General features: G+C 50.4%; 3 protein-coding genes across 3 annotated transcripts in view; 2 read left to right on the top strand and 1 right to left on the bottom strand.

Annotated features, from left to right (window-relative positions):
- Positions 1-10,063: 10,063 nt before the first annotated feature.
- On the top strand, positions 10,064-10,510 carry BO82DRAFT_124292 (uncharacterized protein). Its single transcript, XM_025629912.1, has one exon. It carries the CDS (start codon positions 10,208-10,210, stop codon positions 10,445-10,447), a length of 240 nt encoding a protein of 79 aa, XP_025490042.1. The 5' UTR covers positions 10,064-10,207; the 3' UTR covers positions 10,448-10,510.
- A 3,180-nt stretch (positions 10,511-13,690) lies between these two features.
- BO82DRAFT_403938 (DUF2461 domain-containing protein) lies at positions 13,691-16,633 on the bottom strand (the record flags this gene model as incomplete). The annotated part of the gene is made up of 8 exons (XM_025639411.1): positions 13,691-13,771; positions 14,049-14,189; positions 14,946-15,148; positions 15,446-15,516; positions 15,570-15,589; positions 15,672-15,725; positions 15,801-15,916; positions 15,982-16,633. 8 exons carry the CDS (start codon positions 16,631-16,633, stop codon positions 13,691-13,693), a joined length of 1,338 nt encoding a protein of 445 aa, XP_025490041.1.
- A 516-nt stretch (positions 16,634-17,149) lies between these two features.
- BO82DRAFT_384845 (tRNA wybutosine-synthesizing 3 family protein) overlaps positions 17,150-18,796 on the top strand; it is a gene marked incomplete at its 3' end in the record, with an annotated part of 1,816 nt that continues 169 nt past the window's right edge. The window contains exons 1-2 of the mRNA XM_025638130.1: positions 17,150-17,962; positions 18,128-18,644. Coding sequence (XP_025490040.1) covers positions 17,441-17,962; positions 18,128-18,644 — 1,039 coding nt within the window. The 5' untranslated portion in view covers positions 17,150-17,440. The remainder of the gene's footprint in view (positions 17,963-18,127; positions 18,645-18,796) is intronic.

Here is an 18,796-nt window from a genome sequence, read left to right as displayed (position 1 = left end):
GCAGCCAAGCTATGAAGACGGAGTTTGAGTGTCTTTGCGCGTTCTTCTCATGGAAGCCTCTTTTCTCTCTGTTCGCTTTCTTTTTCGCTTGTGTGCCTCGCTTTCTGGGTGTCTGAATCCAATAATCTACACTCAACGAGAAAAAATAATTCATTGTAGTCTAAGACGCAGCCGCAAGCCGAATTGAGGTGCCAAAAATTACATTGGCAGAAATGTGGCAGTACTACGGTACGACCGTATGGAAGTGGTTCTTTGGGTGGCCGACTCGCCGGTCCGCCCGGGAGGCAAATTAGAGAGAAAAAAACGGTTGGGTCAAGCACACGAGACGCAGGGTGCCAGTCCCACGGCCGGGCTGACGGAAAGCGGAAAGGCGGGAAGATAAGTTTGCGATTGGGAATCATCAGAAGGACAAAAAATGTAACAGCCAACAGGCGGTTCCCTGGGACAACTGGGTCCCTGGATTTGGATACGATGCAAGTCTGAAATGTGCGCAATGAGAGAGGGATGAGATTGCTTGGAGTGAGCTATTAATCAATCCTGTGCAAATTAATTGATCCTTCTTCAGCGTACCGGCATGATGGCGGTGGTCTTGGTGTATACTACCGTGTAGTGTTTGCCGGCCCGATACTCGAGGACTGATCGCTATTGGTCCGGCTGGAGAAAATCACCACGCGGGCAATTAAATTGACGTGGATACTAGAATCCTCATGGAACAAATCTCGATTAAGTCCCCATTGTCAAGCGGTCGGGAAGGGGAAAGTATGGCCGAGTGTTATTACTGATGGAAAAGAGTCGAACGGTAGGTGATGGAAGAGCTTATTGAACCCTCCGGAGATCCGATGTACAGCAGAATCATAGTTAGCCATTTTACCTTGCCTCAAAGAACAAACAAGAAAAGAGACGTGTAAGAAAGTAGAGAAAATAACGACCAGAGTTGGTGACTGACTGACTGATTTGCCTGGGAGTAAGTAGCGGTCATGGCCAGGAAAACCGCGGACTAGAGAAGAACGGTCTGCAGTCGTAGTGGACCCTTTCCGACACGCCGGTGACCCATAGGAATGGACGGGAACTCTCTTAAGACGCAGCTAAAGCATTCATGGTTCCATGGGGATTAGCTGAATCGCTCGGGTTGGGCGTTTGGCAGGCCCGGGGCGAGCGCTACTGCGAAGTCTAGAGCCTGAAGAGGGGCGTAAGTTTGCGGAAAAGTGCAAAAGAGCGCCCAGTGACGAGTTGCGACGGAGGGAGGGTACGCCGGGACGGGTAAAGGCGCCGTGACGGAACTCCACCCACTGGGGCGGCTTCGAGTCGGTCCTTCCGTCTCCAGCTTGGCACTTGGCCTCTTTGAGCATAGTCTCTTGGTTGTGCCCATAGCCTGTTCTGTTCTGTTCCACTCACTGCATGCACCACCTACATACTGTACGTATGTACTGTACTCCGTACCTCTTTTGGTGACGGTCTTGTAATCTATCACTGCTGGGTGTTTTGAAAACAAATACACATCTCTATTCAACCAACTTACACTGCATAGTACAAGGACAGCGGTAGGTACAGTACATGTACAGTACATGTACAGTACATACCTAATCAAGATATGTGGTAAGTTGTTGCATTCTTAAGAGAAATTCGACCATGATCTCTCTTCTTCATCTCCTGCTGCTGCTGCTGCTGCTGCTGCTGCTGTTTCATCCACCAAGAAACCCCTCGCAGTCACTTACTCCATAATACCTACTGTACCTTCTCATGCAACTACCGGTTAGTGATCTTGGACCATGTCCGTGTTCTGATTCACATGACCCCATCTGGGATGGTGGGCATCGAACTATCCCAATTTTAGCACTTGAGCCGGGCACTGTGCGCTTGGGTCTTGATACTCAGTACAAAGATAGAAATCGGTCTGCAGTTGCCGTACTGTATGTACATGTAGGTACGCGGCCAATATAGGAAGGTATTATGTGTACAGACCACCTTTCAAGACTGTTGTTGACTGGGGACTGGGGGCATCGATCTCTATCTGAAGCTGGGAGTATCGTTTTCCACATTGCCCACTGGTGTATGGCCTTGAAGCCGTACTTTCGTGTTTCCTACGCATGGCGGTTATGTATGGTACATATGAGAGCGAGCAAAAGGAACAAGTCAATTCGCACCGAACACCGCGCTTCCTGGTTCCAGACCTGAAATAGCTGCATAGGAAAAAGTAGCCGACCTATTTGAGTGTGTTGAAATAGTCGTAGGATTACACACGTACATTTCACTCATAAAACAAAGGAAGAGCAAATTCAGATTTTAATAGGAAGGTGGAAACAAACAAGTAAGACCTGGCCTTGCCCGCCCGAAAAAAGCATGGAGAATGGAGACCAAGAAGGCTGGCTGCAGAGAATTTAGGTCCGGTCCTCTTCGATTACAGCGGGAGCTTCCTGACACCCGAGTACTGGCCGAAAACAAACGGAAGGTTGAAACAGTTCGGGGCAGGGAAGCGCAGCAACAACAATCACTAGGATCCACCCCAGATAAAGCCCGAAATCACGCTACACGCCTCGAGAGAAAAGAGGGGCTGGCGGCCCGTGAAATGGCAGAAGCGTGAAGTGTTGAAACCTCTTTGTAGTAGCAGTCCGTAGTACTAAGTAAGTTAGTAACTATATCGGTGATCTTCGGCGCTGCACAATATTACTCATCATCCACTGCGCCTAGTAAACTACTCAGTAAACCAACAACCTCCCCCTCAACATTCCAACCATCATTGAACGCAGATGGAGTAGTGCTATCAGCTGACAGGAACTGGAAAATCTTTCCAAAGCACTCACTAACAACCCAAGAGAAGAAACGTAAGGAGTAAGGAGTAAGTTACTGTGCACACTCAACCTTCTCCCCCCCTTTCTTCTCTTTGCTATTGAGTGTGGTATGATATTGAATGGAGGTTTTCTGCCCCCACTTTGTCTCTGTATCGAGTAATGACACCTCCATGTTGTGCCTGAGATTTTTTTGATTTGACCTCTGTGGGTGGATTCACATCCCAACTGACCACATGGACGATTATCCGCTAACACTATGAGTACCCGTGTTATCCACCGAGAATAGAAAATTTTTTTCTTCATCTTCGTACTAAAGAAATGCTTCTAACCACATACTGGATCCCGAGAGAGAGGGCAGTGTTCCCCGAGCGGTGGTGAGAGCAGCAAAGTGGGCAGCAGTGTACCATGGTTGAAAATCATCTAGCGTACCGTAGATTGGGAAACACATCCTCATTTGGTTTCTTGGTCTCTTTTTTGTCCCATTGTGGATTGCAAAGCGAGAGAGCTCCTCGAATGCCCGGCATGCCTCATCTGCCTAGTCGAAATGAGAGAGAAAAATATGTATGATTCTTTCCGAGAATAGAGAAAGAGAAAGAAGAAGACAAGGAACTACCGGTAGTCGGTCATTATCTTGTTTGCCAGGCTATCAAAAGCTCCTTACATACCCATGATCTAATGACCAGGATGTATGTGTACTGGTCAGCCAAGGATCAGGGGCAGACTTAAGGCATCGCAAGGAATCTGAATGGCCTCTATGCGCGACGACATCAGTCCATAAATCCCACAGGGCAGAGAAACCTGTGTAATAATCTATCATGCCTGACAACCAAGCTAGGTACATGAGCAAACTGCAGACTTGCAAAGTGGCCATGATAATCCTCGTCTTTATTCTTGTTGCCAAAGCCTGCACTTTGCCCTCAACAGTGTTTGCTTCACAGCGTCTGGCCCGCTCTTTATGTATGTAGTCGTGCACACTATGAATTACCAAGTTCATACATACATACATACATACAAGCATGCATGCATGCATGCATGCGTACAATAGAAGGGAAAGAGTTAGTAACATACTCATACTCGAATACAGGGCTTGTCCTAGCCCTGCGCCGGACGGTAGCAGATGAAATATGTATGCTCCGCAGTAGCGCCCGTTTTTGCATGCAGCGGCAGACGAGTCTGGACGTGGCCGTAGAGGACTGGGAGATGGGAATTATTCAATCTGGCATAATCCAAAGTGATTGACTCCTCGAAAGGAAGGGAGGAAGGGGGGGAGAGGCTCAAGGCTGAAGACCCCAGCGAGACTAGGGGTTATATAACGAGAAAGCAAACGCCTGCGCCACTTTGATATTACCGGTGATCATAAGGGCAGAAGCGGAAGCGGGAGGAAGAAGCGCCTCTCCAGATCCAAGCTAAGATGAATCCTAGCAGCATACTCTGCAAAGCTCATGAAGAACAAAATACCTTTGCCCCAAAGGAGCAGCCTAGCCGCTGCAATGGTACAAAGTACGGTTGACTGATCAAACCCCTTGAGGCTACAGTACAACCGCAATCGGCAGCACGCTAGCTGTAGCTGTGTTTCTTACTCAGTGATTCCAGACTTCCAGTTAGTCTTGAATGTTTCAAGGGGAGGAATCGAGAGAGCCACAGGACACATTCTGATCAGGTACATTGGGGTAATTCCCCCCTAATCCTGGAATGGTCGCGTCTATGTTGCCCCTTGCTTTCTGTTCGTTCTTTCGGAAGACCGGGAGAGATCTTAGTACTTACGGCGAACCGGCCCAACCCGCCAGCAAGGGCGATCAATATAATGCGCGCCTGGAAAAGAAGGTTCCAGTCCTCGACGACCTATTACTTGTTAAGGCAATTCGACTTTCCCCCAATTTAATCTTGCGCGCTGCATCCCAGTAAGTAGGGGGTGGAGGTGGGGGAGGTTTCCCAAGTACAGTAGGTATGTACTGGTACTGTATTAAGCCTGACACCGCTATCAGACCTGTTCGGCTTATGAAGCTATCCTGTTCGTCCGTTAGGGTTGCACGGGGATGGTCGCGCGGTGGGCCCCGGTTCGGTTGGGTGATACATTGATGCCTGAGGTTACAACAACCGCGTCATCCCGGGGTCATTCTGATCAGGGGACAAGATACAAATGTACCTTTTCCGCACGCAGATGTATGGACTGTCCATCCTACCTTCCAAGTTTCTGACCCCAGGAATGTGCTCCGGTCATCAGGGTTGCACTCAAATGCAACTAATAGTGTAATTACATTCTGCGGGTCATTAGTCTATTGGTTGGGAAGGGTTGAAAAATGGCGATATAAACATTTGCAGAAGATCGAAGTTTATTCGCAGATATCCATACAACGACAAGATATAGTGGGAAACTTGGACCTTGTGATGCAGAAAATGCATCATGAATATGGAAGAGATAGGTTGGTTACCATGAACAGATTCGTTGGGGGAACCTTCCGGGGCAGTGCTTGTCGTGCTTGTTCCATTGTTTTGTGTGGACCAGGTTCTGCGGGATCCTTGGAATGAGGGAAACAGGCAAGGCGAAAGGGAGGAAGGGGGTGAGCGGCCATCACCCCAGTGTGTGCATGCAAGAAGGCCTAGGAAACTGGCCACCTTCCCACCAGCCATGCATGTGCACTCGGCGGAGAGACTAACAAAAGACCATCTTTGGGGCCAAAAAAGAAAGATGTGCACGATAGTGAAGAAGCGCATGGGGGAAGAAACAACCTGTGTCCCCGCAGATAAAAACCTTCATTTTGGGCAGGTGGATACGAACAATGCAAGTCAGTCCAGGAGCCCGGTTAAGCGATAGGCGCGTCAGAAGATGATTGGCGAAGACAAGGGAGGAAACCCTTGAGAGCCGACCCCTCAATTCTGGTTGGGCCCAGCAGGGAAAGGCGCGCTCCGAACCGTAGTCGCATGCCAGGTCATTGGTAACATCACTCACCAGCCCGGTGAAGTTTGTTAAGCTGGCTCCCGTCTGTTACCAGTCCACGGGGTGCAAGTCAACTGGTCATTGGCACGCGCCACCAATTAGCTCGGACGATGCTCGGTTCCGGCAATCCCTTTACAGCCCACTGCAGTCGCAGCCATACTTTGGTACACCAGAATCCTACCAGCAGATAATCTGGGATGAGCGGGGCTGACCCTCCTCTGTGTTCCATGGATTGAAAGCCGCTTAGAAAGTGGAAGGAAGGCATGGAAGGCTCCATCCCTGTCACAGATGATGATTAGAGTGGCAATAGAGGAAGGTATTGTACAGTACATACCGAAACTGAGCCTCGGGCTTATGGAAGAAGACAATCTATGTAAGAGGTGGAGCTCACACGGCCGGGGCGAGGAAGCAGAATAGGCGGTGAAATTAGCTACCCGCTCCGAGTAAGCTAGTGCTGAGTGCTTAAGCCAAAAAAAAAAAGCATTAAAACAGTTAACTAGTTGTCACTTGGTCTTGGTATTCCGTAAGATGGTATGGAATTGATGCGGCTCCAGCAAATATACACAAGTTGTTCGATCCATGAGAATTCTTCTGGTGGGACTCCGGTTTGGGGGCCCGTGGGTACGGAGCACTCAGATCAACAACGTGTGCCGCTGAAAACAGACACGGTGCAGGCCAATTACGGACCCGAGGCCCTCCCACCTGCCGCTCTCGGAGGCATTTAGGGGCGGGTTTTTGTGGCGGTGTCGTACAAGTCGTGATGGATGAGGTAAGAGCTTGGCTCGACCGTCTTGGTCTTGAGCAGAGGCTTCCGTAGCACCTGAAGCGGCTCGGATCGAATGTGCCTGGCCCCAACTGGAAGGATTACCGTGCGGTCATTGGAAGGCTCGTCTGACACCATCAGCATGGCACTGCAAGTTTGAAACCTGGTTTTTCAAGTGATTGTTGAATCCTCGGTAAAAAAAAAGAAAAAGAAAAAGAAAAAGAAAAAGAAAAAGAAAAAGAAAAAGAAGAAGAAGAAAATTGTACACAAGAAATTTTTTTTTTTTGCACATTAAGTCTTGACGGTGGTGGTACAGACTTATCTAGGATTTTCGCACTGACCTGGCGCCCTGGCAAGGTTGTGGAAAGAGAATGAGGGGGTCTTCCCGTGAGGGGGTTTAGGTGCGGGTGGGGGAACCCTAACTCTCCCGGTGCTACAGCCCTGGGACCGCACCAGAAGGTCGTTAGTATCATGGCCCGAACGGTAGGTGGCCCTTTAGGAACTAATAACGTGCATTAGCGTCTTTCGGGCAAGAATTTCTCTTCCTCGGCCCCTGCTTTGCCTGATCTAAGTATTTGCTCCCTACCTCAGACACGAAGGCATCATGGACTGTACGTAGCCTGTGTTTACACGAGTAATGTCGCAATAATTTAAATCCAGTCAGGAATACAAGGTGGGTAGGTATGTAGTATCCGGGGAACCCATTTTGTGGGCGGGAACCAGAAGGTGATCCTCCCCGGTCCTGGGATTATCTGCGGGGAGGTCTGGGCAACGTTGCCGTTTACGGACTATACGCTAGGTTGACTTGGATCCCTGTTTAGAACCGTATGCCCCAAGAGGCGGAGGTCAATGTCAACGATAGGAGGCCGAAAACTCGCTGTAATTCCCGGGCTCATGGGAAATGCAATGGAATTCGGTTCTGGAGTGCGTAGGAAGTAATAGTGATCCGGTTGTTCCTTGAAGTGGGAAGTCCGCTGCTGGATGTGATTTGCTGCAAGAAAGCTGCCTTAGTCACCCCCTCTCGGTCTGTGCCCTGATCCCCAACTAAGGATGCCTGCTGATGGGAGACTACTACCTCAAGCATCTGCACCCGAATCACATCCCCAACAAGTGTACGAACCCCTTTTGGTTCCGACCCTCCACGGCAGATGTTCTCCCAGCATTCGCTGGGAATCCAGATTGGTCAACTTGTCATCGACTTTTGTGAGAAAGCAGCATGACATCAGTAAACTGGATCGTGTGACTCGGGTTGACCGAAGTTTCTCCCTCTCGGACGGGAAACAGAATGAAAGTCTTCCTTGGTAGGTCGCATTCAATTAGAAGATAGCCACTGCCTTGTATGACTGCAATATCAGTCGTAAGCTGATACTGGTTTCCCGGTCAGTGCGACAGTATGTCACACCAAAATTATTCCCAATGACTAACTAATACGAGACAAGTCCGGGCTGCGCGTGTGCGCTTGCACCCTTGACACTAGAGCATAAAGTAAGCAAGCAAGCAGGCAGGCATGCAAGCCCACGGACAGGTAAGCAAATAATAAAATAATAAGCAAGCAAGAAGGATAGATAATACGTAGATGAATTGATACTGACTGTATCTTCACCGCTGGCCGAAGAGGGACGGCGCATCAGCAGTATCATCCCGTCGGAATTGCACGGTCGCAAACAAGGACTAGGATTGGTGCTGTGATCGGGATGCAGACGTGCTTGTGTCAGGGCGTTGGGCAACGACTTATCCTATCATGATCCTATAATTCTGCTAGTCATCTCCTGGTCATGTCCACGACGGCCCGCCCCGACTCCCGCCGATCTTATGCACGACCTGTAGACCTCGTCCTCCGGCGATACTTCAGACTGCTGGGTAGCAATCAAGCAGGAAGGGAGAGGAAACGAATGTTGGCTCCGTTTGCTCCATCATTTGATTTGCGTTTGAGTCGGATGAGGAAGTTGCAAGTCGCAGCGGCAGCCGTGGCAGTTTCCGAGTGTTATCCAACCAATTTTGTCTCCATGTAAGCACCGTTGGGTTCTTTGCGTAAGCTGTCGGCTCAAATCTCTCATAAGCTCTGCTCTTTGATTGGAAATTGCCATAGTCCACTGTTTGTGGATGACCGATGGTTTCTCCGATGACTGCCCCCTTTAGATTGATGAAAAACTCCAATGCCACCTACATACTTGAATGTACTGTAGGCTGCGCGACCACCAGAGCAACGTCAGGTTGGTAGGCCGTCAAACGGGCGTCTAGGAGATGCAGGCAAGCTTGCATCTTTCACATCTTCAGTTTCGTGCGTTTGACCTTTGAACAGAGAGGGGAAGGACCAGCATTGCATTTTCCTCGGATTTTCTCTGGCCATGATGGAGCCGATAATAATGCTTCTTTCGAAACTGAAGGATTATTCGTTGTATCATTGCAAGTGCAGTGTGAAAGGAAGAGTTCCTGTTTTAGCTGGGTGCTTTAGGGCGGTACGGTAAGGGCCCGAACCGAAACAGCGGTCAGAAACTTGAGGACGGTATTGTAATACGTGAGACGGTAAGACGACGAGTCGTACAGTACTAATTGATGATTAGTCTAGTTAGTCTGCGGTCGGTCCCCCGCCCCTCCTCCTTTTTTCCTTCTCTCTTAGCGTCTCTTGCCACGTTTTTTACGATCCCAATCGGCGCGGTGCATTGCCGTCCGCGTCTTTCCGTTGCCGCCAGAACCCACACCTCCAGTCAGCTGCGTGGTGCTCTCCAGCCCATCCGCCCGGTCGCTGCTCTCCGAATTCTCCAGTCTCAGCTTCCTTTTTTTGTGGTCCGTTTTGTCCTTCTTGGCTCCACTGCGGCCGACCGTCGAGTTTGTTCGTGTTGTCTGGGCGCTCGCTCTTCTTCCAGAGGAATCGCAGGCCTCCCAGTATGTACCATGGTTCTATGGTAAAAAGCGGTCCCAATGAAACTAAACGCCGCAACTCACCACCATACTCCTCTCTGCTTTCTTGGGGATCATCAAATCAAAGTCTTTCTGAGCGCAGCCCAATCTGAGGCGTGGTCCAGCCCTTTCAATCCCTTGTATGTCCCTCCGTCGAAATTTCCCTCCCTAAAGTGTGGGAAGCACCGCGTCTGACCTGGGATGCGATACCATCCTTTTCCCTACTTTCGTCCAAGCAAGGACCGTTTTGGTGCGCGAAAGCCGCAATTGTCACTGGTCCATGACTAAGTTGCTGCCTTAGTTACCGTCGCCCTGCTGGGATCATCGATCAGCCCGCATACGGGTTCGGTCACGTGAGCGATGGCCGGCCTATGGGAGCGCTACCTGTCTCTACTCTATCGGCCCAAGGGGACAGGGCGAGTGGGAGGGGCTGCTTACTCGCTCCGAGAAATAACTTGGTGATGTGTTCGAGGCGGATTGACAGGGCAATCTGGCCTGTGGCTTGGTGGCTTGGCTTGGGAGGATGAACCAGCAGCAAGAGCCGAACAAAAGTGGAATGTACGAGATACTGTACCTGGAAATCAGCGGCCTGACCGTCGCTCTTGTCTGGCTTGAAGCACAGTACATCTCAACCGTATGTATGGTTTGATAGCCGGCTCCCATCCATCCACCCATCCATAATTCATGACGTGGCCAAACGATGGGAGTGACCAATCTGTCGCGCTGCCAAACCTGCCTTGATCATGCAACAACAGCAGGGAGCCATCCCAACTCCAACTCCTCAAGGGAGGTTTCCTTGGGAGTGGAAAAGGGTTCATGGCGTCGCGAACCGTTCTGAATCACTGTTTCGCCCATTTTCACTTTCTCGGGTGTCGTTCTTCGGGTGTGCTTCGAAGGGGAAGGGGGTGCTTTGACTACCCCGAACCCACGCACCTGATCCGGTGCATAGGAAGCGCCGTCCTATTTACCCTATCCGGCACTGGAAGTGTGACACACTTGTACGAGGAGTTGTCGTTGTACATCGAATCGTTCCCCAGCGTAGCGTTCGTCGCGTGACGGTGTAACGGGCTATACTTTGGAGCCCGGCAGGGATGGTTGAAGGTTTGTCATAAGGGGATGAACTGACTGACCACTAGGTAGGGGGAGTTTCGGATTTTATACCAGACATGTGAAGAGACATTCTTAGCATGGCGAGCTTATTTCGGGACAGATTATCTGAAACTTATTGCCGCCCTCAACAAATGTCAAGATGAATCCAAGTAATGCCTCAATCAAAACAATCCCCACCCGTTGTTTTTTTTTTTCTTTCCACCTTGCGTCATGTAACCGTGCCTGGCCACCATCTATCATCGGCCATCATAGTCATCCGAGATCCGATCCGAGTCACACAAACGACCATAGGTAACACCTACGGTATATAGAATCAATAATACCAAGAAAGGAAACCCCCAAAAAAGAAACAAGACAAAAAGAACCCCCCCCCCCCCCGCGAACCCACCGGTATTGTCCATCTTACCTAGTATATGCAAAGCCAAGGAGAAAACAATTCAACGTTAGCATGAAAAAAGAATAAAGGGGAACGTCATCGATCTCGAAATCCGCAAGATCTACGATAGACCCGTTCTGTTTCCATCCATCCGTACCTGGATCTCCAACGCCAAGCTGAAAAACAATACCTCAGCTGGGACATAACATACATACATTACCTAACACCTACCCTGAGAGGTACCTGAACCTACTAGGTAAGGTAGGCACTGTACAGTATCATCAAGGTTTGCTCTACTCCGTACTCCCGAAGAAACGCCGTGATCCAACCCGCTAGTTATCGGACAAGCTTGTCATGCTGGCCCCCTCGATGTGATATATCACATTTTTAGAGTGTGGGAGTCCCCACATTTCGGTATGACATGATACCTATATGATATGTGATATGACACGCCTACTTTGGGAGGGAACGGGACAGGATAGGATAGGATAGGATAGGACAGGATAGGAAAAGCCGGTACGAGATGCGATGGCATGAGGGATGATGGGGCATGGATACATGCATCAGTACTGGACATGCAAGCATACAGAACACTGGAGAGGAAAAGGGAGGATCAAAGAGCGGGGAAACTGCCTATCTTGTGCCCGGCCCCCCTTGTGCTTAAAGGCTGGGTTGGGTGTGATAGTATACACTAGTGGGGAGGTACTCGGTAGGTACTGTACCCTACTAGGGTAGGGCACTGTAACTCATAGGTTGGTTTCTTGGGTCATGCTACCGGTCAAGCAGAAGCAAGGGGATGGATGGAGGGAAGGAAAGGGAAGTAACACTCGAAACTGTCCAGTACTCTTCGGCTTTCTCCTAGGCCAGGCAGGATCAAGTTCGCTATGAGTAGGTTTGGAGCATAAACACTAGCTAAGATTATTGGCAGTCTGTACTCGATATGTTTCTTGGCCCGTGCTATGACTAGCCATACCTGCCATTCATGTACCCCATATATGTGTGTGGCAAATAGGCAAACACACGAATACATACACAGAAAGCAAAGTCGAACTATGCATCTCAAGTCCTTTGATGGCAGGTACATCCATTTGTCCTCCTCATCGTAAAGCCATTCAATTCTATACAGGATATGAGGGGGAGGGAGAAAATCAAAGCTGTTTTTTAAGGTTTCTACATTGTGGAGACTTGGCAAGAGTAAAAAAAGACAATCCAAGTCCAACCTGCTCCACAAACCAATTGTCCTCTCTCTCTCTCTTTCTTGGGCCCCTTTCATACCAGACATGACTAGACTATTGTATATGTACAGTATCGAGACCTGAGAAATAAACTAAGACGACAGAAAGTTTCTCAGAAACTGATCACACTGGTTCTCGAAAAGGGGATAGAGGAAAGGAACCCGATTGTCCCCACAGGAGCCGAGAGAGAGAGGGGGGGAAATACAAAAGTTAAATCCTCCCAGAACGAATGGAAGGGGATGTGGATTTTGACTTCACTTCACGATATGAGGGGCACCCGAAGAGATCGACCACGGAGATCGAAAAAGCGCAGTTCGACGGGGGGACCAGGAGGGGAGGAGGCTGGACACCACTGAGGCAGCACGTATTTGGCAACGCCTTATTATGAGTATTACTAGTAAACGGATTCTTCCGCCTCCTCAGCACTGTCCCAGACTGTCGTCTGCGTCTTCTCTGCCCAGTGCATACTCATCACCCTGACTCGATTCCCAACATGGCCATCACGAAAATCGAGGAAATCGATACGGTACAGATACACAAGGTTCATGGCTTGCAGGGCCGGGGGTTGACATTGCTCCTCTTTCAGTTGTATCTGCAGCACAGGGGTGGCTTCGACTCAGTTCTGCGAGTTTCCTCAGTTGCCAATCTTCCCCTCAGTATGGTGCAACTGGGGAGAGAGGGGGTTGGGATGGAGTACGGAGTGCAGAGAGCGATAACCCGGAAGGAGAAGACGGTGCAGGGAGGGGCCCAGGAGAAGATAACCACCCACCCCCTCTTTCTTTCCCTCTCCCCACTCAGGAATCACTGCGTACGGAGGACGTAGAGAGAACCTTAGGAGATGTGTGTCCCTGGTGATTCGGGCACTGATGCAGTGTGCGCCGAGTGCGGACATATGCTGATCACTTGAGAAGAGAGGAAAACAAGTGTAGTCATTCAACCTGTGCCATTGACAGATCCGCACTCGTGCAGATGTGGATATTCTGCTGCTGTTGAGTCTGCTGGTCGATGGTCGACATCGTGGAGCCAACGGCACGACCGACGGCCCGGTTGAGGCGCGCGGACAGCAGCAAAAGCAGGCAATAGATGCACGTCAATGCTATCTTGATGGTCGGACACCCCAAGAACCTGTCAGCCTGTCGAGGACTAGACACGAGAACCACCGTCATTGGGGGAGACAAACTGGCGGTAAGAGAACCGCAAGACAACGGTATGGAGAGGAGAGCCCTTAGCGCAAGATGACAAAAGGTTTGTATCAAATTTACAGACGTGTCGACCAAAGAAAAGGTAGAGCCATGACATGCTAACGCTCGACAAGTCCAATTTACAGGCAAAAATGCCCGTTGTGGCAAACATACAGGACGTGATGGATGCCCACTAGGCAGATTACAGTATGCAGGGTGCCCCGACACTTCCAAAAACACGTGAAAATTTCGACCGACTAGTCCTCAAACACCGGAAGAAAGTACGCGCGAGAAAAGGAGATACAGACAATGAGGAATCATTAGACTAGAAAACATGAAACCACAGACCTAAGCTGAAAGATAAGAGTTCGAGTCATGCTTGATGTTGTCTGGAGCTTTAATCTTCCGAAGCCTCTGAATCGGTATCGACATCCTCCTGCACCGCATCAGGCATAACGACACTGTTGAGATACGTAACCTGTCAGGCGAAGTTACCTTATGGTCAGCTACAGGAAAACAATAATGATGGTTTTGTCTCGACGTCCTTGCCACTTCGCAAGTCTCGACTTTATTCGGTGGTGGGTAATGGTAGGTATTTTGCGCCCGAAGCCACACCGCTGGAGGCTAAGAAGGGAAAGGCAAAGAGGGGACAAGGGGCAAAGAGGAAACACCGTCCGTGTATTGTTGATACGGGTGCTAGGATCCAATAGACGCAGATGCGGGCAAGCGGAGAGAAAGGGATTCGAGTGGCTTACGAAGGGCTCCATGATTTCAACCAGCGCTGCAATTCTGTCCTGGGCATTCGGACTTAGCAACTCCTCATCCGAGAGAGACCTGCCGATGGTGAAACTGCGCAGACGGAGCAATTGGATATTCTCATTGTCGGCATCGTAGCCCTAGACAGAAGGAGAGTTGTTTATCAGTATCGTAATTGGATAAGAACGGGGACCCGCCGGGACGGCGGCATATGCTGAACCATGGAAACAAATGAGCCGGTGCAAAAATCTCTTCGAGGGCCAAAGTACTCCAGTGGGACGCTCAAGCAGGCATTTCCGCGCCAGAACCAAGAACGGCACTTGGGAGCTATGTCCCCCGATTAGCGCCTGAGGCAGAGAAACACGCCTGGTCCAGGGCGCCCGTCCGCGGCTGCGCTTACACACCCGTCACAACGAACCAGTCAGTCTCACTGCCATCAAGCACAAGGCTGCCAGTGCCTTTTTCATCCTCAAACATTGTTTGCTTGATTGCATCGGCTGGTAGACGAGGTGTGATGATTTCTTGACCGAATAGCGCGGCAGAAAATCGCTTTTGTGACCCAGAGATGACGCACGACATCACAACATGACTCTTTCGCCTGAACCATCAACAAGAGACCATATTCTGTCTTGACGCGACATCAACAGGTCTGCAATATCGTGCTTCCTATCGCTGCGATAGAGAGCTCTGTTTCCAGCGATGGGTTTGATGGCATTGCCGCCCGACACCAATCCCAGGTTCAATCATAACAAGCAGACATAACAACATAGGCAGTGGGCTATGTTCAAAGGCAGAGAGAGATCCACCTGGTACACAAGGGCCAGTAGGCATGGGAGCAAAAAGGGGGTGCTCTGAGGTTGCAGTAAAAGCGTTTCTTGCAAGGGAATGACGCTTACCTTAGGCTTGGTCTTGAGTGCGCTCTCCTTGTTGTGGCTAACAAAGGCTTCTACAGCTTTCTCATCATCGTCCGGGATGCTCTTAAATATTTCTTGGCGCATTTTTGGCGCTCTCAGGACTTTCTTGAGGCGATGAGAACGGTGATTGATATCCTGCCGAAGACGAGCCAGTCCATCGGCCTCTGGCGCCCAAAGGCCCGAACCTAGAACCCATACCTCTCGTTAGCTCGGCTACTCTGACATAATGACTCCGCGTGTGCCATCGCTTGCGAAAGACCTATTGAATCTGCCAGACTCGACTGCATCCGGGCGCATAACACGAGATCCAGCAACAACGTGAGATGAGGAAAGGTCGGGGCAGGAAGTGTGCAAGGAACAATGGATGCCTTGATGAAGACAAAGATTTCCCAGTTGCGGTGAGGACAGGCTTGATGGAGACACATTGAATCTGACTGGCATGCGACCGTGTCAAAGTGGGTACCTCAACTTGCATAACTCACCGACGAAACTAGCCCCTGGTTGGCAGTGGACGTAGTATGCAGCGTAAGGGCCCTTCTTGCCGGTGCGGGACCTGACAAGAGTTAGCTTATGCTGACGTTCGCGGGCTGTTGGCTAGGTACATACCAAGCTGCTGAAAAGTGCGTCTGTTCAAGATTCACAGTTAGCCCAACGATGCATCGAATCCTCCAGCCGGAGGCAGTAAAGACAGTAGACACATGAGCCTACCTTGTAGGGAAGAGGGTTTTTGCTGAACCTGATGTCTCTGTGGATGCGAAAGACCTGCGTTAAGACAAATCCACGTTAACTTCTTCGAGTTCTTCCTGCTGTATCTGACATTGAGGGCTCTTCACTTACAAGATCCTTGACAGGTAATTCGGGGATTGTGCCGTCCTGATCGATGATCTGCTCTGTAAGAGTCTCAACAAAGGTTTCCCAGTCCTTTTTGGCAGCGCGGTAGTCCGCGTCATGTGCTGTGACCGGGTCATCCGTTAGCTTGGCTCTCGAGTGCAGACGTTCGAAGCTCGGTCAGAAGTACCTTTCAGCCATTGCCTGTCATTGTTCTTTGCCAAGTCTTGGAGAAAGAGAACAGTGTTGGGATGCAGAACATTATCTTTGTAAGCTACAGCGCCAGGGTCTCTGGCCTTGGGTTTCTTGATGAACACTTCTTTTCCTGGCCCAAGGCCAGTTTTTACCCCTTCCCTCCATAGCTCTTTGCCGGCCAATGACACAGTCGTGTCTTCTTCTGCACTATTTGACCCATGTCTTCTCGAGCCAGCAGTGCTAGATTGCTTTCCGCGGCTCCGGCGGCGTTTAGGCACAGGGCTATATTCCTCTTCTTCAGACTCATGCTCCTCATCGCTCGGGGCTGATGGCGATGCTTCTTCAGCGAAGTCTGAACCGGAGTCGGAAGATGTGGGGACGCTTGTGTCGGTGTCCTCGTAGTCGGGGATTTTCGGCGCAGCTGCCTCTTTGGAGTCAAGCTCCGGATCTTCAGACGGCTCCTCTTGGAAATATTTGCTCGTTTTTGTGGTAGATTTGATCGGCTTCTGAGCAGGTGTGGTATCGTACTTTTGTCTCTTGGGCTCCGTTCTGGATGCTTCGGAGAGTCTGGCGGACACGCGCCTTTTTGGCGCGGCTTCTGGAGCTGCGGCTGCCGCGGGAACGGGCCGAGACGATCGACGAGGCATGGCTAAGGACCAGAGTTCTGGAAAGCTGTTTGTCGCAAGAAGATAGAGATAATGCTTATGGTAAGGTTTGTTGTCTCTGGAAACTATAAGTTACTACGTGGGTGTGGAGAGGAGTTGCAAACGCGATGGCAAATTCCGCGGAGGAAAATCCGATGATGACGCTGAGAAGATTTGACAGCCCGATGGATTGTCTCCTTTAGGACGGCCTGGGGCTTATGGGGGGGAAGGGTGGGACGTGAAGGGGGGTAGGGGTACGCCGGTACGGAGCGTTGGAGGCCCTCCGTCGTTAGCGACAAATTGACTTTCCAGCGGTTCGAGCGGACAACAAGGGACCGGGAATAATGAGACCAAGAGGCTGGTAACTTCTGGGGCCAATTTTCGCGTGGGAAAAGGCGGCGAGTTCGTCCAATTTGCTTCCCGCTCCGCTAAACTATCCTTAGCGTCACCGCCGCCGCTCGGCAAGTCGACGTCAGTCCGTCTTTTTCTTTTTTTTTTCTTTGGTTCGAGAAGGATTGGCAGGCGCAACTTGGGGTGGCATTCAGAATTATCTCACAATCGCACAGTTATTTGTCACCAGTTTTCGGCCGTGGGTTCGCAGTAGCTAGATAATCTATTATTCGTTTCTTGTCAGCGGACAGCGGATACCTCTTGGTTCGAGTCGGATCACTAGGAGGGGAAACAGGGATCACCAGAGCTGCCCCGCCTTAGATAGCCGGTTTCTGACGGTTCTGGGGTAATCCAGAAGAATTACCGGGTCCAAAATCATAGTGAACAAGCGAGGAATACAAGCGCAGACAAAGGCTCATCATGAGTGGTCCCGAATCCCACCCAATCCCCGAGGCTTTTGAGCTTCGAAAGCGCAGGATCCTTGCCGAACTATCCATTCCTGACGCAGAGTATACTGATCTCTCACCCAAGGGGTCGGTGGATGAAGGCATCCGTGAACTGATCGATGATATCAACACCTTGCCCGGACTAGTAACCACCAGCAGTTGTGCAGGGCGGATCAGTGTCTTCCTAGAAGGGAGAAAGAAGCGGCATCAGCCACAGCCACAGCAACAGCAACAGCAGCAGTCGTCGGAAGTTCAACAGAGACAATTCGTACCTTCAGGGGGCAAAGGAGCCGGGAAATGGCTGTATGTCTCGCATGATGCGTTGAAGGAGCATGGAGGAAAGAAAGGTGAAGCAGAAGATGATGCGGACAAGGAGATCAACATGGAGAGACCGCTGCACCGCCTATTCGGGATGATTCCTGGAGACGGGAAACCGCCAAAGCTGGACGAATCCGGTCAAGCCCCGCGTCTCGTGCGCTTCTCCTATGAGCCGATGGTAAATGCCCTTGTGCCCTGCTATATCGTTCCTTTTATTTCGTTGCTATTCATCTACCCCCTCCCCGGCAACTTGGTATACATCATTCATTCGAACTGCTTCCTCCTCAATCACCTACAGCATGTATCGATGATCACAGACAAGGTCTCTAACTAGGTTACCTAGATTCTCCATATAATGGCAGCGACCCTCCACCACGCCAACCCCGTCCTTTCCGCCGCCTCCAGCTCCGGGTTCCGCGAAAGCGGACTCCAGAGCCTTCGCTGTTTAGATGCAGACGATGCAGACGGCCCCAGCCCCATCGTTGCTGTCCGCTCCGCCGGCATGGCTCTGGAGTCACTCATCGGGTACTGCGAAGAGAAGGAAATTGATGATGACGGCGGCGAGTCCGAGCCCATCATTCGCAGTTTGGTAACGGAGGAATACCTGGAGATGTTGATCGCCATCTCGAACGAACGGTTCGTCATCAACTCGGAACGCAAGGAACGCTTCCGGTCAAGTCTGGTGGAGATGTGTTCTGCGGATCATGCTCTAGGCGTGAAGGCGAAGGGGAAAGCGAAACCGGTGGGCTGGGAGGATCCTGCTGCACGCAGGGAAAGGATGAGGGCGGAAGGACTAAGGAAGAAGCAGCAGCAGCAGCAGCAACTCGAACAGAAGAACCGAAAAGAGGAAGGAGACGGTGGTGCGATTGGCAACTTGGATTATTCATTGGAGGTTAACTTCGGCGATATCCGAGATTAACAGCATTAAAGAAGCAAAAACATGTGGGAAAATCAACAGATATTAAGGTTTTGGCAGAATCAAGAAAAAAAAAAAAAAAAAAAGGAAAAAAAA

The sequence above is a fragment of the Aspergillus uvarum genome, assembly GCF_003184745.1.
Source record: "Aspergillus uvarum CBS 121591 unplaced genomic scaffold BO82scaffold_42, whole genome shotgun sequence".
Classification (NCBI taxonomy): Eukaryota; Fungi; Ascomycota; class Eurotiomycetes; order Eurotiales; family Aspergillaceae; genus Aspergillus; species Aspergillus uvarum.
This window is presented reverse-complemented; position numbering and strand designations above follow the sequence as displayed.

Bases quoted from the DNA above. Each gene is read 5' to 3' on its own strand.
- BO82DRAFT_124292 (XM_025629912.1), top strand. From the start codon at position 10,208: ATGGCGTCGCGAACCGTTCTGAATCACTGTTTCGCCCATTTTCACTTT.